Raw genomic sequence first — 25,103 nt, 5'->3', positions numbered from 1 at the left:
GTGCTCCACAGGCTTACCCGCACCCAAACACAGCTAGTGCTCCACAGGCTTACCCGCACCCAAACACAGCCGGTGCTCCACAGGCTTACCCGCACCCAAACACAGCTAGTGCTCCACAGGCTTACCTGCACCCAAACACAGCTAGTGCTCCACAGGCTTACCCGCACCCAAACACAGCTAGTGCTCCACAGGCTTACCTGCACCCAAACACAGCTAGTGCTCCACAGGCTTACTTGCACCCAAACACAGCCAGTGCTCCACAGGCTTACCTGCACCCAAACACAGCTAGTGCTCCACAGGCTTACCTGCACCCAAACACAGCTAGTGCTCCACAGGCTTACCTGCACCCAAACACAGCTAGTGCTCCACAGGCTTACCCGCACCCAAACATAGCCGGTGCTCCACAGGCTTACGTGCACCCAAACACAGCCGGTGCTCCACAGGCTTACCCACACCCAAATACAGCTAGTGCTCCACAGGCTTACCTGCACCCAAACACAGCTAGTGCTCCACAGGCTTACCTGCACCCAAACACAGCTAGTGCTCCACAGGCTTACCTGCACCCAAATATAGCTATCCACGGCTTTCAGAACCTTCACGTTGTTAACAGGGTGGATTTCAATCAACAACGTTAAACACTTGGATCCTACAAAGGAAAGGAGGCTTTTAGTAATGAAGATCAGAATGTCTTTTGTTATCATCTCCACCTAAGCCTGAACTTTGAAAATGTAAATATGTGGGGCGCCTGGGTGGCTCAGTTGTTAAGCGTCTGCCTTTGGCTCAGGGCATGATACTGGCTTTCTGGGATTGAGCCCCACATCAGGCTCCTCCGCCTGCTTCTTCCTCTCCCACTCCCCCTGCCTGTGTTCCCTCTCGCTGGCTGTCTTGCTCTCTGTCAAATGAATAATAAAATCTTAAAAAAAAAAAAAAAAAAGAAAGAAATGTAATATGTTACCTACTATATTAACTATTCCAACAGGAAAAGTAATTTTCTTAAAATTTAACAGTTCTTTTTTTTTTTTTAAGATTTTATTTATTTATTTGACAGAGATAGAGACAGCCAGCGAGAGAGGGAACACAAGCAGGGGGAGTGGGAGAGGAAGAAGCAGGCTCATAGCGGAGGAGCCCGATGTGGGACTCGATCCCAGAACGCTGGGATCACGCCCTGAGCTGAAGGCAGACGCTTAATCGCTTTGCCACCCAGACGCCCCTATTTTAACAGTTCTTAAAACCCACAACTGATGAAGAAAACCTCATGAAGGAGAAATCAATATGCATGGAGTGAGGACCAAGTCCCTGCCCATTTCTCAGCCTCTTAGCACAGCCTCACAGGCCCTCTGGGCTTCTAGGTCTAAGCAAACGCAACTCAATTCACTATCACTCCCAATTCTACAAGCACAAGGGCAAATATCGCTTGTGGATAAAAATACAAAGATATTTCTGAGGCATGCACAAGCCCCAGTTGACAGCACCTATGAAGAGGACAGGTTCTGGCTTCCCTCTGGGATGGTGGTGGAGCTGCACTGATAAAAGACCCACTGAGTTCCTCAGTGTCACCCTGCAGCCAACGTCACAAAAGATAGCAATGAGGAGGAAGTCCTCGGACGCAGGCTAGAATGGGATCACCACAGATATCCACTTTTAGACCAAGAGTTCCCTCCCCCAAGATGAACCTCACACTAGGAGTTGCCTTAAAGCTGAGTTCTTACAAAGACTAATATTCTCAGGTGCTTTCTCAATGACTTTATTTTGCATAATAACGTGCAATTTCAGGACAGCACAGCAGCCTGGAATGGAGTCAAAACCAATTTTCACTATTTAAGAAACTAACCTGACAGCAAATAAAGGCAACGAATGTAAAACCATTCCTACCATGTGGCCTTACAGTTGCAAGTACTGGGTATCTCTGTAAAGATGCCTTTTAAAGACTACTGAAAAAGCAAGACAGTGAGTTCTTAGGTGGGATCCCAGATATATAAGGACAGAACAAATGAAAATCAAATACTGTTTGGTCAATGGTACTTGGAGCTTAGGATAAAAATCCCAGTGACGGGATCATATGCCAATTCAAAAGGGCTATATTTCAAATAACTGGGGCAGAGGTAAAGGTAAGGAGCTTTGGGAAACTGCTTGATAACTCAAAAAAAAAAAAGTCTCTAGGAATAAAAAAGACATTGGTGTCAGAGTGCCTGGGTGGCTTGGTGGGTTGAGCATCTGACTCTTGATTTCAGCTCAGGTCATGGTCTTAGGGTGGCGAGACTCAACCCCGCATCAGGCTCCATACTCAGTGGGGAGTCTGCTTGAGATTCTTTCACCCATCCTCTCCCTCCTCCTCTGCTTGTCTCCCCACTCACACGTGCTTGTTCTCTCTCTCCCTAATAAATAAATAAAATCTTTTTTTAAAAAAAGACATTGGTGTCAAAGATACTTGATAAGAAAAATAGAAATACTTTGTGAAATGTGAGAATGAGGAAAAAAGCGATTTTCCTTATTATGTTATTTTACATTAAGTGTATAAGTGATTAATAATTTAAGTTACTATATTAAGTAGTACAGCTGACATTTGGCCATATTATGTCTTCCCCTAAAAGCTTATAGATCCCAATTTGAAAAAAAAATGGGACAGTCAGGGGAAGCTTCTCCTTAGAGAAGTAAAGAATCACCTCATATTTAGACTTTTTGGTAGTGAATTTGATAAACAGCTATCAGCTAAATTCACTTGACTTTAAAATGGGAAGATTTTCAAGGACAGAAACCATCTTTCTACACTAATTTTTCCCTTTCGGGACACAGCCTGGACACCTAACTAATATAATAAGCATAATGATAAGAGTAATCGTGCCAACAGGAATTTCTCTCAGTAACGTACCATGTGTTTTCATGGTGTAACACGACATACTTTGGATTAGGATTCTAGAGACATTGGTTCTAATTTACACTCTGCTGCTAACCTAATAGACACTTTTCAGAAAGGACAAAGCATTCCTAGGCTTCAGCGCCTTGTTATTAAAAAAACAAAAACTAGAGAATCAGATCATTTCTACAATGACTTTCAGTCATGAAATCCCATGATTTCATGAAGTGCTTAAAGTTGTCTTAAGAAGTTCGAGAATCCAGATGTCAGTGAAGCCTGGGAGGGCATCACCGTAGGGTAAGGCAGATCCAGGCAGGATGTGGATATCACAGAAAGCAGAGACAGCAGGAGCAAAAGTGACAACCTGGATGGATCTTGAGGGATTTGTGCTAAGTCAAATCAGAGAAAGACAAATACCATATCATCTCTCTTATGTGTGGACTCCCGGAAAAGGAAAAAGAACCCCATGCTCATTGATACAGAGAACAAACTAGCAGTTATAAGAGGTGGGGGGTGGAGAATGGGAGAAACAAGTGAACTGTTTTGTTTTTTTAGTTTAAATAAATTGAACAACAACAACAAAAAAGCTTAAGGACAGGCATGGCATGGGGAGGGTAGAGAGTGGGCAAAAGAACCTAGTCTGATGCAGGTGAAGATACATGCTGTGAATAGTGACAAGGCTGGAAGAGTCCAGCAGGGCTGGTTCTGAAGCAGCTCTGGTTACTAGAGCTCTTGACCCAAACCACAGCTCCACGGAGCGTGGGCAGCACTTGACTATAATGGTGTAGGGGGCCTCGGGAGCCTCAGTGGCGGCAGGGGACCAACACAAGTGGCCACCCCGATAGCTGCCCAGCGGGGAGGCACTGTGCCTGAGGAAAATGCAACTCCACAGGGGAGGGTGAAGGGGCAGCTAGGTCCTTTTCTTTCTTTTCTTTTCTTTTCTTTTCTTTTCTTTTCTTTTCTTTTCTTTTCTTTTCTTTTCTTTTCTTTATAGTAAGCTCTATGCCCAATACGGGGCTTGAACTCACAACCCTGAGATCCCAGAAGCTGCATGTTCTACTGACTGAGCCAGCCAGGTACCTGTTTTACTATTTCCTAAACAAAACATTAATCTGCAATGGGCACAGCCAAGAATAGAAGCACTATGGATAAAAACTGTGTTGCAAAGTATGTGGACCAAAGGACCTTATCTTGTTCAGATGAAAGATGTTACAGTTTGTTTCACTTGCAACGGAAAAATCATTATAAGCAACAGAGTGTTAAACAATACCTCCAGGCAAACGACATTTTATAATCGACTGGCTTATCAGGTCATTCGTGGTCAGATAAAATAAGGCTTTCCAAAATATTTGGTCAAAGGATAAAACACCATAATAGAGTCTACAGTGCTTTCTGGTCACATCATTTCTGAAATCTTAACTGAACAAAGGCCTCGCAGGGTCTCCATGATCTGTTTGTACTTCACCCTGTTTTCATCTGGCTTCAGTTCCTACCGCTCTGCCCCTTTCATTCGGCCTCATTGACCTCCTCACTATCCTTATCAGCGAGTCCACCAAGTACACTCTGGCCCCAGGACCTTTGTGCTGGCTGTTGTCACTGTCAGAAATGTGCCTTGCCCACAGCCACGAGCTTGCTCCCTCCCTTCTTTCAGATCTCTGTTTAAACACTCCCCTAAATAGTGCTTTCTAGGATCATCCCTCAAATAAATTAATTGCATTCAAATGCTTGCCTCAGACTCTACTTAGGGGGAAAACCCAAACTAAGACAAGAGGGACTGGGAACGCAGGAAGAGGAATACTCCAGTAAACGGGACCTTATCAAATTCGTGACCACCTTAGGACTTGAGCTGCATGAGGACACATCAAAATTATCCACTTCAGGAATGGAAATGGGAGCATTTATCCTGCAGCTCCTTGGCCCCTCATTGGTCATGGCTTGTCCTATTGGGAATCCTTTCCAGCCACACTTCCAGGTGACACACATGCAGGTAGTAAATATTTTCCCAAGGGCTCTGGGCAAAAAGCAAGAAGCAGGCCAAGCAGCTGAGTTAAGGTGCTGTCTGTCAAATATGCCTGGGCAGAGCTGGTTCTTACCGCAGCAGCTGGCCTAAAAGGTGAACTGAGAAGATATCAAGTATTAGGAAGCCGATATGATACAACTAATGATGTTCATTCTAATATGTTTAAAGTTGTAATCAGATAATCTCACTGGAGGTGCATCAAAATTTAAAGACTCAGTAAGCAGACCGGAGTAGGATTTTTTTAAAAGATTTATTTACTTTAGAGAGAGAGAGAGAGATAAAGCGGAAGAGAGGGGCAGAAGGCGAGGGTGGGTGGCTCAAGCAGACTCTCCACTGAGCCTGGAGGCTGACGTTATGATCCCATGACCCCAAGATCACAACCCGAGCCAAAACCAAGAGTCAGACACTTAAACCCTTAACCAACTGAGCTACCCAGGTGCCCCCTGAATAGGATTTAATTTAATAAAACTTAAAGTTGGTCTGAAATACATTTTATTTTTTTTTAAAGATTTTACTTATGTGAGAGAGAGAGAAAACGCACACAAGTGGGGATAGAGGGAGAGGGAGAAACAGACTCCCCACTGAGCAGAGGGCCCGATGTGGGACTCAATCCCAGGACCCTGAGATCATGACCCAAGCCGAAGGTAGGCACTTACCCGAGTAAGTATATTTAAGTACATTTTATAATGTACATAATCATCACTGTTCTGCATGACAATCAGGCATAGATGGCAAACATCATATAAATTATCTAGGTTCTACTGGGTTTACCAGCAAAATAAAGAATTTCTGGGGCTAAAAGGAATAAGGGCCAAAAAAGCCTGAGTAGAATCTCTTTAAAGTATTTGAGCCCACATTTAAAAATTAAAATTTTACACAAAGGTTCATACTTTCTTGGTAAATTGAAAAGCTGGTCCCACTGGACTTACTGCCCTCCTCTGAAGACGGGACCATGCCCCATGGCACACCCCCACCCGACACCTGTCTCTATAGCTCACCCCGAGGGCAACCGCTACACCTCTCTTGTATAACCTCTTACCGCCAGCACCGTGCAGAGGGCCTGACCCACTGCAGGCACTCCTTTGTTGAGTTCTGGACAGCTGGGTGATACGGAATGTTTAAAAAAAGGAGGGAGCATCACATAGATGATAAACTATAAAGTGGGCCTTGGCAAATGAGAATTTTTATTTAGAATTGCTGGACTATTCACAATGTACTATGTATTAGTCAACAGTTCACCAGATGTAAGGGAAAAAATGATATTTTTGAAGGAATAACAACCCCTTCCCAGCCTTTTTTACACCAGCTTCTGGTCATAGGGATCTAGAATGTTCCCAGTGTTTATTTGTCTACAGGTGCTAATTGCCTTTTTATTACTTCTACTATTCACTGTTACATGATATTCTGTACTTTCTTGTTTACTTGAAAAAAAGATAATTTAAAAAACATTTTCATGCTTGACACGACCTTTGCCTTTTCATTCTGAGAGAAAGCTATTATGTAAAGATGCTTGAAATTTGACTTAGTAGCGAATAAATCTTCCTCTTTCAATAGGCACTAAACAAAAAAAATAATGTCATACCTGGTTGAAGCTCATTCTTTCTTCCTTCTTTAGTAAAATGAACTAAACTTGCAGCTAATGGAAAAAGAAAAAAAATAATCCATTAGCAAATGATCCCTGCAGTGGCTGGTTGAAGTTTACCATTTTATACCTGAAATAAGTGAGGGCTCAAAGGATCTGTCAGTGGATGATTAAGGTAACACAGAAAGCATTCTATTTTTGTAAGTAGACTCCACAGATTTTTTATTTCAAAACTAATCTCCCAAGAGCATCTTTTCCCAGAAAATCATTGTTGTAGAATAGTCAAATATTGCAAAAGTCCAAACTCAACAAATGTAGTTTAGTTCTTGACATGTAGCAATAAAAGAATTCAACTTACCAAGCAAAGTTCTCTCACTGTTGACAGAGCAACTGACAACGTGCAAGTCTTTCTCAAATGTATAGAGATGCTATTAAAACAAAATTATTTTTTAGTTTGGAGTTTTGCATTAAACAACAATTTTAGAATTCAAATTCCCAGTTGGCTCTGAAATAGGTATCGTCATGGCAACACATTTTATTAAATAACCATCAATTAGCCAGTTTATCCATATTGAGAAGTTTCAGATTATTTTCTAAGAAAAAAGTTTGCAATATTAGGCCACAGTTGGCACTGAAGCTTAACCATGAGGCAACGTGGCCTAGTGGTTTAGAGCCTAGACCTTGGTGTCAGGCTAGACATAGGATCAAATTCTGCTTGTGCCACTTGCTGTCTGTGTGACTCTGGACAAGTTCTTCTTCTTCTTCTTCTTCTTCTTTTTTAAGATTTTATTTATTTATTTATTTGAGAGAGAGAGCACAAGCAGGCAGAGGGGCAGAGGGAGCGGGAGAAACAGACTCCCTGCTGAGCAGGGGCTCGATCCCAGGACCCCGGAATCATGACCTGAGCCAAAGGCAGATGCTTAACCGACTGAGCCACCCAGGCGCCCCTGGACAAGTTATTCAATCTTTCTATTCTCCCATCAGTAAGATAGAAATCATAATACCTATTTCGTGAAATCCTTAGAAGGATCAACTGAGATGATCCATACAAAGCACTTATTACAATGTCTGCCACCCATAATAAGCACTCAGATGTCAGCTATTATAATTATTGAGACAAGTAAAGTTTTAATCAAGTTACCTCACTATGATATCATTAACTATTTCTAACAGACTATCACAAGTGCATCTCCTGTAAGACTCTCATATTCAGAGCCTTGGCAAAGTAATCTTCTGTTTTTACTTACTCTTTTAAAAATTTTCTTACTGTTTGAAATGTTGCAAGATTCCATTTCCTTATTAAATATTAAAGAAAATGAAAATGGTCATGCAGAAGGAGGATATGATATGCAAATTGAGGAAATGAAGACAATTGCAGTTATATTAGGCAAACTCTCTTACAATACCCTCAGAGGGTAAGAAAAGATTAAGAGTCTTAGATCTCAGTAGAGAACAGGCTAAGAGAAACAACATGTAGCAGGAGTATTAGGAAGATAATTTGTACCTGCAGATTTAAAAAAGCACTAAGAACGCACTAGAATCCTATGGCCAGAAGTTGATGAAGAATGTTGAAAAGTCACGAAATGCTTGATTAGAAAAAGTGAACTCTGAGTGAATAAGGAGGCTCTGAATTCACGTGAAACATTTTGGTTTCCTTTGACTCTAGCTCTGAGGGATTCTAATTTACAAGTAAGAAGAATCATGGATGTATACACTTAACTTTTAGTGTTTACCCTTTTAATTATAAGATAACACATGGACATAGTCTCAGTGTTTAAAACACGCCAACACCACCAAATAAAAGTCAAATTCTCTGCTACGTTCACCCCATATGAACTCCCTTCCAAAAGGAAACATGTTTGTAATTGACTCTGTGGCCTTCCAGATCTCTTTAAATGAGTTTTTAACATATATTTATGTTTTCTTGCAAGTTTTTTTAAACATAAATGAAATGTGTTATTCTGGCAACTTGCTTTTTTTCACGTAACAGTATGTTTTGGAGAACCTTCTGTGCCAGTGTACATTTAAAGACTTCTTAGTCCCTTAATATTTGTAAGTTGTTTTTCCATAGGCATAAAATGACTCCCTCACAGTTGTACCACGAATTAGATAAGACTTGTCACATCAACCATGTTCTATGTGGGTGGTGTGGGGAAAAATTAAGAAAAGGAAGCTGGGTTCTACACCTGGATCTTTGAGAAGGAAGAGAAGTGAAGGTTAAGGAGAAGTGGAACTCAGAAGAGCCAGAGGTCATTATGAGATCCTAACCTTCTGGGAGCACACAGATCTCAGGAAGGCATCGGACTTCTTACATTCCTACAGAATATTGGTTAACTGATTTGAACCAATTTTGCTTAAACCTCAAAGGACTAAGAAACTTCAGGTGATGTTTTGGTCCAGGACTCCTTGCACTTTATTTACTTATTTATTTTTAAAGATAATGGCACCAAGAGATGGTAAAAGAGAGAAGGAAGGCAAAGAAATAAAAACTAAATTTTTAGAAAATGAAATGAGAATCTGTATCTAGAAATAGGAGGCAGAAAGAAGAAAAAACTCTAAAAGCAATAACTAATGAGTAATCTATGATTTATGGTAATTTTTACCTCATTTTGTCTGGTTCGGCAGTCATATAATCCAAAGAAGACATTTCCCTTATCATCCTTAAAAAAATTAACCAGATATTTATTACATATCACTGTTTAGGAAGTTTAGGATGTTATTAGTCTTAAACCTGCAATAATTCGATCAATATTAGCAATAAGGACTCTAAAGGCGGCATGTCAGAAAGGGACCAAACCTGTTTCAGCTAGTAATATGGGCTCAAAGAGTAAAATGGATTAAGAGTGTACAGCTCAGTGAATCTGGGGGACCCTGTCTAGTAGGTGGTAGAGTATAGCAAAGGAGTGAATCCTTTTGTACTTCCATTTATTTCTTCAAGACAATACATATGATAGAGACTGGAAGTGGCTAAAACAAGTCCATGATATTCCTGTAAATAAAACTGTTTGAATCATACAATTCTTTAAATGCAGCACACTTGTAGCATTTTAATTATATAAGTAGTCTCTACACCCAACATGGGGCTTAAACTCACAACCCCAAGATCGAGAGTATCATGCTCCACCGACTGAGCCAGCCAGGTGCCCCAACTTAAAATAACATTTGAGCAAATAAATAAATAAATAAATGCAGTAATACATCCGTGCAAAGCAAGCTGGCCACTGAAATTATACTTTCGTGTTTCCCTACTATAGTAAAGTTACCAGTAAAATTACAGTTTTATTCCTTAGAACTCTTAATATGGAAAACACACATTAAACAATAATGCCTCAAAAGTCTGAGCATACTTAAATCTAAACAGACGATGTTGAGTAATCATATTTAATATTTTCTCAAAGATAAAACCTTACATAATAATTAGGTTTAAACATCTTTCACTTAGCATTTTTTTCCTCTGAAAAATGGAACTGTTCATTTACTCAAAAAATCTGAGCACTGACTCTGAGTGTCAGACATTGTGAACAGTTTTTATTTAAAAAAAAGAAAACATTCCATTAAGACTGAATTTCAATCACCTTATTTAATCTCACAAAATAAAAAAGTCACATTAAAGGTTAAATGCCAATAATATTATTCATTACCCCTCAGTAAGATATAGCATAAAATTCTGTTTAAAAAAACCATAAATGGTTAAAATAGTAAATTCTATGTTAGACATATCTTACCACAATAAAAAAAGAGAATATAGACATACCTTATAGGTATAAATAATATTTCCATTTCTTTCAACATTTAGTATACGTAAGCTCTCATAATTATTTTCCAAAACACCTAAAATGATAAGATAACAGCAAGTTAATATTTAACAGGGAATTTTTTTTTTTTTTTGAGAGAGAGAGAGAGTGAGTACGTGCATGAGCAGGGGAGAGGGGGAGAGGGAGAGAGAGAGAGAATCTCATGCAGGCTCCATACCCAGCATGGAACCTAAACCAGGGCTCGATCTCATGACCCGAGCCAAAATTAAGAGTCGGATGCTTAACCAACTGAGCCACTCAGGCACCCCAACAGGGAATGTTTAAAAACGTATCTAACAAATAGTAGTGAAAAGTCAAGTAAAAAAGAACACATACTAATGATTCTATTATATAGAGTTTAAAAATAGGCAAATTAATCTATTGTGTAAGAGGTCAGAATAGTAGTGACCCTTAGAGAAGAGGAAAGGACTAGTGATTGGGAGGTATCTCAAGGGAGCCTTCTGAGGTGCTGGTAATGCTATGTGTTGGGTAAATGAACTGATAGATTCATTTGACAATAACTCACTGAGCTGTATACCCTTAACTTATATACTTTTCTTTGTGTATGTTATACTTCAATGAATTTTAAGTATCTATTAGTTTTTGCCTTATGTATTTTGAAGCTATGTTGTCAGAGGCATAAAAATTTAGAACTGTTATTTCTTCCTGGTGGATTAACCTATCAGGAACTCAGTAGAACTGCCTTGTGTCCAAGTAGCTGATTAAAGCAACAAGATAAAAAAGCAAGTAATAGTCAAGGCTTTTATCACTTGCTGTGATAGTATAAGCAGGAGTCCACACCAGAGAAAGCACCAGCTTCCCAATTCATTTTCCCCCATGGAATAACATGCTAGTGGAGGGTCAGGTAGATCAGCAGAGAGGTGGGGAATCTCTCACTGCTGAAGGAGCCCTCAACCAAAGACTCCTGCAGTGTTGTGGACTCCGTGGCTCAGGGCAGGGACAGAGAGAAGAGCTAAGAGTGGAAAAGTACTGAGTCAAAGTGGAGAAAAATTATCTTCAAGGTTCCCTCCTTTTCCTACGGAGGTAGTTTTAGCAGAGGTACCAAAGGAAGGTCTCTGCAGATGGCTCCTGATAAAGAGGCTGAGAATGCAGCTCTGGATACCTGAGTCTTGACTACAACTCCCTTCAGGAACTGCAGTGCACTGGCTATGCACCAAGTCTGGTTTGGGGAGGGCAGCTTTCCCCCCATGAGGCCTGCCAGGTAAAGCTTTTGCAGTTGCATATGGTTGCACCTAAAAAAATCACATATGCCTTTTAACAAGGAGCTGGACTAGTTAACCCTTTTACTTACTGTAAAATGTCCTTTATCTTTAATAATTCTTTTTGCTTTTCAGTTTACTTTGTCTGATATCAGTACAGTAACATCAGCTTTCTTTTGGTTAGTACTTACATAACTTTTTCTATCATTTTATTATTACTCTTCCTGTGCCCTTATACCTAAGATACGTAGTCTTACAAGCAATATCCTTTAGAGTATGTAGTCCATTTACATTTAATCACTGATATTTGGCATTTGTATCAATTATATTACCATTAATTTTCTATGGGACTCAATTGTTTTACTCTTTCCTTGCCTTCTTCTGGATTAATCAAAAATCTTATTATTTCATTATACTACTTATTGTCAGTTATATGTTCTTTTGCTATTCTTTGATTAGTTACCCTAATGATTATAATACAAATTCTTAACTTATTAGGTTTTAATATTATGTGATGCCAAGAAATGTGAAGCAACTGAAAGTCTCATACACTGTTAAGAGGAACGTAAATTGGAAAACTTGAGCAGCTACTGAAGTGGAACATACATGGGTCAGCAATTGTACATATATCGTGTATATGTGTATACTGGAAATATACACATATTTCAGCAAATGATACATGTAATTTCTATAGCACTAGGATTCATAATAGCCCAAACTAGAAACCCAAAATATCCATCAAGCAAAAAGAGTGAATAAATTGTGGGATATCCAAACAATGGACAATTGCACAACAATCATAATCAATAACTTGCTGTAATGTACCATATAAATAACTGAGCACAAGAAGCCCAGATCGTTCCCCCTCCCAAAAAAGGTATAAACTATATGATTTAATTTATGCACAAGTTTCAAAAACAGGCAAAATGAATCTATGATGCTAGATGAATGATTGCTGGAAAGGACGATGAAGGGGAACTTTGTGGTTCTATTAATGTTCTCTTTCCTGCTCTGAGTGCTAGTTACATGGGTGTGTTTCACTTTGTGAAAATTAACTGAGCTGTGCACTTATGATTTGTGTACTTTTCTGTATGAAAGCCATATTTTGATTTAAAGAAAGATTCTTTACACAAAACATTTAACTTGTAAGTTAACTGACCATCACCTTTCAGCTAAAATTTTAGCATATTCCTCTCAATTCTACAATTCAAGGTTTAAACATTAGTAGATACAACTTTGGTAATTATCATCATTAACTGGAGAGAAATGCATATTTCCCCAATTTCCTCAAAATTAAATTGCTTAAACTTGACTCATTTCCCCCACACATGAATAGTGTTTAGACGTTAAAATATTATGTGGATTATGACAAGTTTCAATATTCAGACAAAATGTATGCAAAATATTCTAACACAGAGAAAATTTCAGTTTGTGCTCCTGAGTAAAAAAGAAAAAAAACAGGGGATGTCTGTGGCTCAGTCAGTTGAGCAACTGACTCGATTTCGGCTCAGGTCATGATCTCAGTGTGGTGAGACTGAGCCCTGCATCAGGCTCTGCGCTCGTGTGGAACCTGTTTAAGATTCTCTCTCTCTCTCTCTGTCCCTCCTTCTCAAAAAAATAAAGAAAAAAAGAAAAAAAAAACAGGATAAAAAACAAGGATAATTGGTGACCTGGAGCCTTGCACTGGAGTTGCAGGTGGGAAATATTTCAAAAGACAAAGAGCAGGTTTCATAGAAAATTTAAGAATCATCCTGACATCTTCCCCACCCCTCATAGGAAGAAGCTGCCTGGATCTTCCAGGGGCAGGGCAAAGGGAGCAGGGAAGGGCTGTTTTTGTTTTAATATGGCCGTATACATTTTTCAATGTTTACTGGGCTGTCAGACACACTTTCCACTAATGAAAAAATAAGGATAATCACCTAGTCTCTTAGGAGAATAATATGACTCAGTAGCTTACTGATAAATAGCACTTAACAATTTACAGATTTCTTTCTATCTCATCCATAATGTATCAGGAATTATACGCCCACTGTACTAAGAAAACAAATTGAGTTTCAACGAGGTTCAGATACTTGGCCAATATCATATTGAAAAAGTGGCACAGACTAATCTCAAACCTAGAAAAAAAGGTGAACAGAATGAACTAAGTTTCCAGTATCATGCTTACAATGGGACAATGGGTAATTGCTGAAAAATCCTCTAAGGTAGATTTTGTAGACATCCAAAGAGAATTTCAGGGAGTTTTTTTTTTTTTTTTTCATCCTGCACATGACTCAAAACTTTTGGAATGCAATGTGTCAATATTTTGAGAAGTATTTTTTTTTTTCTTTCAAGATTATAAGGATGCTGGGAGAGACTTCTCTAAAGTACACTTAAAAGGTTTCAGCGAAGATAAGAAACTCTTTTACAAGAAGTCTTGCTAAGAAAATTCAATTTACTTGCAAAAGCACATCTATTTTCAAAACACTAAACAATTAAGAGAACAAAAATCCCCAAGTACTGTTTACAACAAATGATATATGCTTGTTCCATTAAACCAATGGTTCTCTACTCTGGCTTTGGGTTAGAATGATTAGGGAAGCTTTCAAAAGTGCATGAATGCCCAAGACCCACCCAAAAGATCCTGATTTTACTGGGCTTGTGGGAAGCCCAGTCTCTAGGGTATGTGTGTGTGTTCTAAATTCCCCATGTGATTCTAATGTGTAGCCAGGGTTGAGAACCTCTGAACTACATATTCGTAGAATCTGTTAAACAATGTTCATTAGACAGCATAATTAGGACCAGCTTATAATGTAACCATGATAGACAGAGTTGAAATAAATAATAAAAATAATGCCCGCGTGGATCTGTTAAGTAGTAATAACTGTCGTCTTAAAATAATCCCGTAGTTAAGTACATGGTTCTCATCTCAAGGACATTTGAATTAGACAAATTTGGCAATGCTGGAAATCCAGAGACCAGTGTCTCACCACACACTATTAACCCGTCAGCCCTTCCTCCTCGGATTAGTTGCTCATGGTTTAGACACACCCTTTTAAAAGAAGAATTCAATAACCTCTTTGCTTATTCATTATGACTCTTCTCCCAGTAGTTCATCGCTGGAAAGTCCAGAGGAGGAAGTTTAGCAATTCAAATGAGGAAATGTGGTTTAATTTTACAGTTCAGTGTCCTCAGAGCTCATGAAGAAAAAATGTAGATACTTGCATAAGTAAACCTATGACAGAAAAGGAGAGTACCTCAATACTAAATGTGATGGAAAGTCACAGCTCATGTCAAATTACAGCTGGTTGGTCAGATACTCTTTTCCATTTCAAGCTCTTTGCCAAACACAAGTGATTTCACTTTATAGGAGGATGTTTGCCAAATGTGTAAATTTTGTTCCCAACTGCTTTAAGACAAAAATCAGATAAAAGTGTTTCTTGTCTTCCAGTGGCCATACTAGGAAGAGTAGGGGGGAGAGGCGTCTCAGAGCCTTATACAAAAATTTGAATTGATCCCTAATATATAAATCAGGAGGTGCGAAAATATGATCATACCTATGATACGTCTATACTGTAATAATTCACATAAATCGTTGGCTCAACATGACCAGATATTATACTTCCTAAACTTATAAGGTAAACATTATTATGTGATTTATAACTATATTCTGAATAAAATGAAAAATGAAAAAAGCAAGGATGGGGTGATTAGTTAAGAAGCAACAAAGAAATATGAGAACTGGAAAAGGAGGCTAGGAAGGTAGGGGAAAGAAAAGTGAAAACAACAGTAGCAAGAGAATACTGAAACAATATATAAAAACAATATGTCAAATTTAGACCTCTGGCCCCCAGAATCTGCCTGTGGGATGGTGGGGGTTGGGTGGGGGTGGGGTATACAGGGGGCAACAAGAAAACATTACTCTTGAATCAGTCACCTGGTAAATTACATCACTTTTCTGGTAAAGATGAATGATTACAGTATCTGAAAGATGAATCAATCTGGTGTATGATAGATCCAAGAGTAATCAAAGCAGACAAGAAAATATAGGCAAGAAAACCTACATTCTTTCTGGTCTTAAACACATATGACATTTAAACTTTAGAAAACTTGCATATCACAGACTTTTTCTTAGTTTCTTGAAAGTGATACATGATAACAGGGGATTAAGCACTGGGTAAAAAATTAATACATAAAAATCTGTTGTACTGCTATATATCAATAATAGCTAAAGCATGTGATGTTTTTAAGTGTGCATTTTAAGTTTTTAAGTTTTATGGAAGCAACATAAAATAACAACAACCTAGAAATAAAGCTAGCAAAAAGTGTGCAGGACGTTTATGGAAGAAAGTCTAAGACTTACTAAGAGTCATAAAGAGGATCTAAATAAATAGTAAATTATACTTGGTTCATAGTTGTAAGATTTAATATTGTAAAGATGCCAATTCTCCCAAAGCTGATGTACAGATTCAATGCAACTCAAAATTCCAACAGACTTTTTGGTGAAATCTGATAGGCAGATTCTAAAATATGTATATATGAGAGACAAAAGGGCATAGGATAGCTGAGATGGTCCTGAGGACTGCTTACTCCACCAGTTTTTAAGACTTATCATAAAGAGAGTTATTAAGATGTCTTCATCTTAAGTTGACAAAAGGAACAAAATTAAGAACCCAGGAAAGGAGACCCACGCATGTGGAAACTTGATATGTGACGGAAGTGGCTTTGCTGTCAATGAGAAGTAGGGCTACTTGGTTAGTGATACGAGAACTATTAATATAGAAAACCAATACAATTTACAAAAGAATGTTTTAACACACGTAACCTTATACCTAACAATGAAGCAAAACGATTTACCCACCACCCAGCTTAAAAACAAAACAATATCAAGACTTTGGAAGGCTCTTGTGTTCCCCTGTCTGATTCCTACTTCATATCACATACAAAAATAAATTCCAGATGGGTTAAAAAACAAAATGCAAAAAGCAAAACTTTAAGAAGTTAATTTAAAAATGCCTTCCTGACTCCTAAATAGGAGAGGATTTCTTTAATATATCCAAAAAAGCACAAACCAAAAAGGAAAAGACTTACAACTTAGACTACAGTAGAATGAAACACCCTCCTTTATCAAAGGCACCCCACTACAAACTGAAAAAAACAGGGTGAGAAGAAATATTTGCAACACATACGATGAACAAAGGATTAGAATTCAGAATAAAGAACGCTTAAAAATCAATATAAAAAAACAATAGAAAAACGGATAGGATGAACAGACATCTCGTAAAACGGGAAATTTGAAAGGTCGATAAATACAGAAAGATGCTAAACCTCAGACCACAATGAAATAACATTTAGACTCGCCAGTTCAAAAAATTAAATATCTGGACATATCAAGAGCTTGTGAGAATATGGAGTACAAAAATATTTCTATACCACATATGCGGTTGTTAATAAGTACAACTGCTTTGGAAAACAGTTTGGCACTATCCAAGAAAAGTGAAGACAAACATAGCCTATGATTCAGCAAATCCAGTTCGGCATCCATCCTAGAGAAACTTGTGCATGTGCGCTCCAGAAGACATAAACAAGAAAGTGAGCAAAAGCATTGACTGTAATAGCAAACCCCAGAAACTTCCCAAATGCCACCACTAGAAAAAGGATAAGCAAAGTTAGGAAGCACCCTGAGACAGCCTTGATACCCCACCTCAATCCCTAAGTAAATGTGGGCCACACTCAAAATGTCCTGACACTGGGCGAGGAAGTCCTCTGTGGAGGCAATCCCTGAAGGGGCTGACAGCTGAAGCTTATCTACTGACCACCCTCACCACACTTGGGAGAAGCTCTTCCTTGAAAGGAAGATCTAAGCAGTACACTCCATGTCCACCATACTGTTGTATATTCATGCAATGAAATACTATACATTAGTGAAAGTTAATGACCTGTAGCAGTCAACATGGATACTGAGAAGAAAAAAAAGCAAAAAGAATACATATAATATTTTTTCATTTAAAGTTCACAAACAAGCAAAATGAAATGATATTTTGCACAGGGAGATATACATATAGGTTAAAACTACAAATAAGATCAAAGGTTAAATGGTCACTGAGAGATGAAGGATAGAAAAATAGGATCAGATTGGGAGACACAAGAGCCTTCAAAAGTCTTGATATTATTCTATTTTTTTTAAGATTTATTTATTTGAGAGTGAGGGAGTATGTGTGTGCACAAGTGGGGAGAGGGCAGAGGGAAAAAACTCAGGGAGACTCTGCACTGAATGTGGAGCCCAATGTGAGGCTCCATTTCACAACCCTGAGTTCATGACCTGAGCTGAAATCAAGAGTCAGACTGACTGAGCCACCCAGGCACCCCTGATATTGTTCTATTTTTAAGGTGGGGGTGTGGTTTTGTTTCTTGTTATTTATAGGTTACATGTGTTAAAATATTCTTTGGTATAATCGTTTGAGTTTTTAAAAGAAATATTTTTTCCATTTATTTCAGGAGAGATTATTTTCCAAAAGTTCAACCCAGAACCAGGAGGATAGGTAGTAACCAAATCTGGTCTCCCTACTCTTAACCACTGGTTGACTAAAATACTATCCCACAGGCACTGAATTTCCATGGTTAACTTTGCCCAGCTCCCTGGCTATTTTGCCAGGAATATGCCATACTTAGTGAGTATTACTTAGCACCACTAAGAAATCTTCAATTGTATTTGTTGATGTAAAAATATTAAGGCTTCAAATCTAGATAGCAAGTGTGCAGAGAGGAGACATTACAATGGTATAATTACTTATAATTTACATTTGAAAAGCTGAGACTCTGAAAGGAAAATAATTGCCAGATGTGTGGAGTAATAGCCATGCTAGAAATAAAACAGAATCCCAGATTCCCCTGCCAGTGCTACAAATTATAGAAGAGGAATTAACTGTGTGGGTTTTGTTTTGTTTTGTTTTGTTTTGTTTTTTTGAGTTACCACCCACTGGTGATCATCAGGAATAACAATTCTCTTAGCAGAACAGGTGTAATAATCTTGCCAAGGTGCTCTGCAAGAACAAAATACTACCAATATTAGAAAAAGCTGGTATTTCTAGTAGGTTTACCTTCTGAGGAGCTAAGTTCATCTGTTGTTTAGTGGAATGTCAATACACAAATTCATGCTTCCTCACAGATGAGTGAAAAAGGCACAGGGAGCTAAAGTGTAGCTGGTTCACATACAGCTGTTCAATCACAACACACATTACTGAAACATAAGACTGTGGCATTTCACACTTCACCTAGCTTTTCATTTGCAGACACCTGCCATTTAGCTCTATGACTGGACTCAGGGAAAGGACTACTTTGTGGTGGAAAGCAGACATGGAACTGCCTATTGTATTTTACAAAAAGTTCAACCTTCAAAACCTCTTTAGGAGACTTCAATTCTTTTCCAAGAAAGCAAAACTTTACTAATAATGACACCACAGCAAACTCAAGCCTTGAGCTACATAAACATGACCCCTTATTTGGAACTAATAACCAACATGCCAAGACAAGCTACCCTATAAATAATTCTGCTAAAGCCACAGGGTAGTGTGAAGATATAAGGTAGGGAGAGAAAACTTGCCTCAGAGTTAGGGGGGAGAAATTGCAGATGCGAGGATAAACCTTCTAAAAAACACCCTCCAGCAGTCTACAGTGTTTAAGGAAAAACACCGAGGTGGGGGAGGGGCGCGAACACACTGAAGTGAAAAGCTCCTACAAGGTGGGATCCAGGGTATGAGAGCTTTGAAGCTGAATATTTAAGCCTTGAGGATGGATCATTATTTACAGCAAACTTCTTAAAAAGAAAAAAAATGTGAGAAATCACAGAGTTCCCCTTCTTTAAAAGTTTTGATTGATCAATGCTGGAAAGGCTCAAAAGTCACTTTTCTCTCCCTCATCAAAACCAAAACAAAGGATTTTTGAGACAGATGAAAAGCAAAGCCTCAACTGTGAAAGAGGTAAGTATTCTCATTGACCCTGAGGAAGCTGGACAGCGAACCTGACCATCGCTGTCTCACACCCCTCTTGGAGCCGGCACAGGTGGCGCACTCTGGCTTGGTGGCGATGGACTTGGTGCCTCTTTGGAAAACAGCAGGCTCTAGTTCACTGCTCACAGCCTGCGAGCAGACCCCCGCCCTCTCGCACGTATGAAGTGGCATGTCCCCTAAATCACGGACATTGTTCACACAGAAACAGCTCACAAATGTGAAGACAAACGACGCGACGGTTAGGTATTTTTATGGTGGTTTTCTTGGTGGCCATGATTCATCATCTCTCGTAAGGCAAGAACTTTCAGGAGCCCCCAGTCTCTGCAGAGCCCCTACGGGGTGATGAACCATTCCAGGCAGAGAGGATGTGAATGAAGCACAGAGAAGACCCTGTCCCACTCCTTGCAGCCTTGGGCCGGAGGAACGCGGTCCAGCCAGCAGCTCCTCCACGCCCTGCCCTGACGAGGTGATGCTGAGGTACCACTAGTGTCCCTGGCCTTTCTGTTAAAGGTGAATGGCTGGGCAACAAGCGAGCCATAAGCTGCAGGACTCGCGAGAAGCAGCAGTGCAGTCCAGCCACACACGACCATGCCCCCGGGCGGCCCCTCTGACCTTCACCCAGCGGCGGGGGGTGAAGGAGGCGAAGCCTGCACTCCCAAGAGGGTAAGCTCACCCCTTCCGTGCCAACCTTCACAGGTTGGCAGGGGCCTCAGGCGGCCCCGCCTCGGGTCGATGCCACCGACCTCGGCCCGGCTTGGGAGCCCCCTGGCTAAGAACGACTCAGACTCCACCCCCTCGCCGGCCCCCACCTGCCCCCCACCCGGACGCGCGCCTCCAGCACCTGGGCCGCCGCCGCGGGCCCCGGCGGCCGCCGACGCCGCCCGCTGCGACCGCAGCCACGGGAGCACGTCCTTCAGGAGGTCAAAGTCGGAGACCAAACGGAGAGCCATCGCCCGGACGCAGCCACCGGGCGGCTGGGGCCCCGCGCCGCGGGCATTCCCGGCCCTCCGCGCGCCACCTCGCCCTTCTCCCCCGGCGCCCGCCCCTCCTTCCTCTCCCCCCGCCTCCCCGCGCCGGCCGCTTTCGGTTCTGCTGCGGCCGGGCCTGCCGAGCCCGGAGCGCCGCCTCCTCCAGGCCGGCTGGGCACGCCGGGGTGGGGGGGAAGGGGACTGCGGCGCTGCGACCAGGCCCACTCGGCCCCGAACCTTCCACGTGCGTCCTTCCGGCGGACTACAGACAAGTGGAAGGATTTGCTGTGAAGGGCCGTGGAGACGTCGCTAAACCAATGGTTTCTAAGCTATGCTGTACGTTAGATGTGGGCGCTAGGCTTTTCTTTTTTTTAATCTTTGGGTCCTTCCTCTGTGCAGCGAAGTTGGAAACCACTTGACAAGACAGAGGTATTTTAGCTAGGTCACCTGAGAAGGTTCTGGTTCATCGCAGGGGCGGAAGCCTGCAGCATCTTGAGCCTATTGGACCCAGCTTCAGGGAGATGATGTTTCATCAGCAGTATTTAGGTAGCAGCAGGGAGCGTGTGAAGACGGTTCTATTTTGAGAGCTACGGAGACACTGGAAAGGGTTAACAATCTTGGCACAAACAGGTCCTCTGCCTGTTCAAGAGGTTCCCTTTTTACAAAGGAAATTGTTGAGGAGTTTACGAACTGGCTTTTACGAAGCTGAATTGTTCAGGATTCCCGGTGTGCCTAGTCTTTTGAAAGTGTTCTCATTCTTCCATATTGGAGACCTTCTCATCCCCACCCCTGTGAATAAATCCAGCGTTTTCTTAATCTCGCCACTCAGCTTTCTTTCCATTCCCGTGCACGCACCCTCAGTAAGTTTAATGATTGTTGTGCCTTTGGCACTGCCAGATCCAATCCATCCTGAACATCAACGCCAGGTTACTACTCTCCCTTAAGACAAAGCTATCCTCATGTCCCCATGCAGAAGACCAGCTCACCGCCCTAGGATAAAGTGCCTAGACCTTAACTGACTTTTCCAGCCTTTGCACCTAGAACTTCAGCTCCAGACTTACCTAACTTCCAGAACCCCTCTGATTCCACCCTCCTTCGGAAAACAAAAAACAAGAAACAAAAAAAGTCACCAGGTCCTTCTAATCTGGATCCATAAAGCCTTCCCACAGCTTCGGCTCACCTCAACTTTCCCAACCCCCAACCCTGAACGCCTAGAGAGATATTGCAAGTATGTTTCATCCGACAGTCATATACTGCCTGGAGACATGAATATTGAATCTTGAGTCTTGGCACCTCCCTTTGCCCCTTTGCCTTCTACTAGGGGCACCTGAAAAGTGCTCAAGTTATTGAAGAATGAGTCAATACAGTAGTAGACTAAAGAAAGCCTTATCACATTTCTCAAAGTTAGGGTCTAAAAACTGCCCACATTGCAGTCATCTGGGAAGTTGTTTTACAAGGCAGACTCCTAGGCTCTAGTCTATCTAGACCTGGGCAAGGCCCAGAAACGAGCATTTTAGCCAGAGCCTGGGGCGATTCATAGGCTTGCTAGGGTTTGAAAATGATTCTAAATAAAGGTAAAGGAAACTATTGATCTTGCCCTAGAGACATGTTTCTCCAGGTGAGGTAGTGGATGATTTCGGGTAGACCTCCATTACTCACCGCCCTATACCTAGGAAAATCCTCCCACCTGTGAAGTGCATGAAGATTTAGTAGAAATGTTTCATGAGGCCACTAACATTGCTGGTGCACAAAAAGGAGGAAGTTACGGGGAGCTACTACAACAAATGTTTCATACCAAATGAGGCTTGTTGCTTTATTCATGAAGTCTTTACTTGCCTATTTTAAAAATCAGTATGTTTCTGGGTCTTTTTTTTTTTTCCACAGTTAACCTCTATTTTTGCAGAGCAAGACTGATACAATCCTCATATATATAGTCCTCATCAAGCCGTGATTATATAAAAATTCTCTTCAAAATTAAGTAAAAAGGAACATAGAGAACATAATAACCCAGATAGCAGAAAGATGAAACTCAGACCATGAAGGTAGTACATTAATGGCTGAGCTCTGGAGATCATTTGCTAAGGAAAAGACTGGTGAATGGTGACTTAACGGGCTTAAAATTTGTGAAGGGTTAATAGAAGAAAAGTGCTGATGGATTATCCTTGAATTCTAGAGAACACAGGACTGGAGACAGTCCTATCTTCTTTATTTAAAAAGCTGCTTCATTGATGGTTGTGTTAACTTGATTGTGGTAATCATTTCACAATGTTTTCATATTACGTTGTACACTTTAATATACATAAATTCATTTGTCATTTATACCTCAATAAAGCTGGAAACAAGAAAAAAAGCTGCCTCATAGAATCATTAAGCGCTGGAACTAGGCTTTGTGTAGAGAAATATTTCTGTTTCTTGGGGATTTTACTTTATATATTTTTAAAGATTTTATTTATTTGAGAGAGAGAGAGTGATCACGAGCAGGCGGTAGGGGTAAAGGGAGAAGCAGACTCCCCGCTGAGCAGGGAGTCCAATGTGGGGCTTGATCCCAGGACCCAGGGATCATGACCTGAGCCAAAAACAGACGCTTAACCTACTGAGCCACCCAGGCCCCCTTCTTGGGGATTTTAGAAATGAACCATCGTCTTCCTTAAAATCGGAGCACAGCACAGAACTGGAGACTTAAAGATCTTGTAATCGAGGCCTTTATTTTATAGATGATGGAACTGATGCTCAAAAAGGTGAAATGAGTGGTCTAAAGCAGCAAAGTTAGTTAAGCACAAAGTTGGGCTCTGAACAAGCCTTCTGCTACGGGTGCTTATGTTAATTATGTCTAGTGAACTGAATTAGAGTACTCCTACCTTACAGCCTGAGACTTCTACTTACCCAAACACCACACCCTGACTGGGGTGAAATTCTAGGACCATAGTGAGAAATCACAGAGCTTAGATCATATGGTCTCCTCATGATAGCTTAGACCCTTTGTAATTTCATCTTGAGTTTTAGAGTTGAAGGAAACTACAGGAATTAGAAATGTGGGTTGTGAATCACTTGTAAATGAAAATAGTTTCTTGAAGAGAGATGTTAAAATGAAAAGTTCTACTCCACTCTCCCAGCCAAGACCAGAGCTTGCTAGAGGTTTTTGAAGGAATTAGAAAATGGTCTATTCAATAAATCGAATCCAAGTCTAAACTGCAAGGTATCGAAGGAAAGGACTAAAGATACTAGGTTTAAAATTCAAATTCAATGGAATAGTAAACATGCTAAAAGAATGTTTTCTTTTTGTTGTTGTTGTTTTGTATGAAAGATTTTATTTATTTTACTTGAGAGAGAGAGACAGCAGCAGGCAGGGATAGAAGCAGGTAGAGGGAGAAGCAGGCTCCCTACTGAGCAAGGAGCCCAATGAGGCCCTGGATCCCAGGACTCTGCGATCACGACCTGAGCTGAAGGCAGATACTTAACCGACTGAGCCACCCAGGCATCCCTAAAAGAATGTTTTCATTAACAGCCTCATGTGTGTTGAAATTAAGTAAAAGTATACCAACTAAAAACCAAACCTTGCATTTTGGAGGCTAATCCTTTGAGAGCACAGCTGAGAATTTTTTCATGAAAATTAATAGCAGTTACCAGAATATGCATTAGAATCTAAATGGAAGTAAGGTTCCTCTGCACTTCGCAGGAAATAATCATTTAAGTTTTGTAAGTAAGATGCTACAGCACTTACAATAAGGTGGCTTCATAGGTAAATATTCAGAAGGCTCCCTCCCTATTTTAATTTATTTTTATTTTATTTTTAAAAAAGATTTTATTTATTTATTTGAGAGAGAGAGTAGGAGGGAGAGGGAGAGAGAATCTGAAGCAGACTCTACACTGAGCGCAGAGCCCGACGTGGGGCTTGATCCCACGACCTTGAGCTTACGACCTGAGCAGAAACCAAGAGTTGGATGCTTAATCCTCTGGCCAATGATTGATTTAGGAACGAGCATGTGCATCCATCAGGATTAAGTTCAGAGGTTAATGAAAACACAAATTAAAGATGAATTACACACACAAGTTTTTCTTTTCCTACATAACTGAAGGTGGGCAGTCCATTACTTGTAATGGCAAGTCCCTAAAGTCATCAGGGACCCGGGCTTCTTCCAGCTTTTTGCTTCACCAGCTCTTTGAGTATATCTTTATTCTCAGGATCCAAGATGACCATGAAAGCTTCACCCATTCTGTTTGCTTTCCAGAAATCAGAATGCAAGAGCAGTAAGAGAGGATGCTGCCTCCCTTTTAAGGATACTTCCCAGAAGTTCTACATAACATTTTTACTTACGCTTAACTGACTAGAACTTAGTCATATGGCCAAATATAGATGCCAGGGAAGCAAGGAAATATGGTCTTTTAGCTGGCTAGCCATATGTCAGGTTAAGACCAGAACAATATTACTAAAGAAAGCGGAGAGAATGGATATTCAGAAGTAACTCGAGGTCTCTGTCATGGGCTTGAAAACTAATGCTAGACAATGGGCTTTAAGGAAGCTTCAGCTGTGTTATTTCTGGGAAAGATTTATCTATTCCTCAAAAAAGGAGACATGGGAAAAGAAGATCTGTTTCAGCCTTTATATATTTGAAGGCCTGGACAAGATTCCTGGGACTTCACTCCAGTTAGAGGATGGAGTCCACAGAAGGAGCTGGG

At 40.5% G+C, this 25,103-nt stretch overlaps 1 protein-coding gene across 3 annotated transcripts in view; it reads right to left on the bottom strand.

Annotated features, from left to right (window-relative positions):
* The window catches only part of LOC103658772 (gamma-secretase activating protein), a 78,877-nt gene extending 58,383 nt beyond the window's left edge, over positions 1–20,494 (bottom strand). For all 3 annotated transcript variants that reach the window (XM_040644330.1, XM_040644331.1, XM_040644332.1), the window contains exons 1-6: positions 20,300–20,494; positions 10,211–10,287; positions 9,060–9,116; positions 6,815–6,884; positions 6,457–6,510; positions 558–646 (exon numbers count right to left, since the gene is read on the bottom strand). In XM_040644330.1, coding sequence (XP_040500264.1) covers positions 558–646; positions 6,457–6,510; positions 6,815–6,884; positions 9,060–9,116; positions 10,211–10,287; positions 20,300–20,408 — 456 coding nt within the window. In that variant the 5' untranslated portion in view covers positions 20,409–20,494. The remainder of the gene's footprint in view (positions 1–557; positions 647–6,456; positions 6,511–6,814; positions 6,885–9,059; positions 9,117–10,210; positions 10,288–20,299) is intronic.
* Positions 20,495–25,103: the final 4,609 nt, after the last annotated feature.

This window comes from Ursus maritimus, unplaced genomic scaffold (genome assembly GCF_017311325.1).
Source record: "Ursus maritimus isolate PB19 unplaced genomic scaffold, ASM1731132v1 scaffold_3, whole genome shotgun sequence".
Lineage (NCBI taxonomy): Eukaryota > Metazoa > Chordata > Mammalia > Carnivora > Ursidae > Ursus > Ursus maritimus.
Note: the sequence above shows the minus strand (reverse complement) of the source record. Positions and strands in the feature narration are given on the sequence as shown.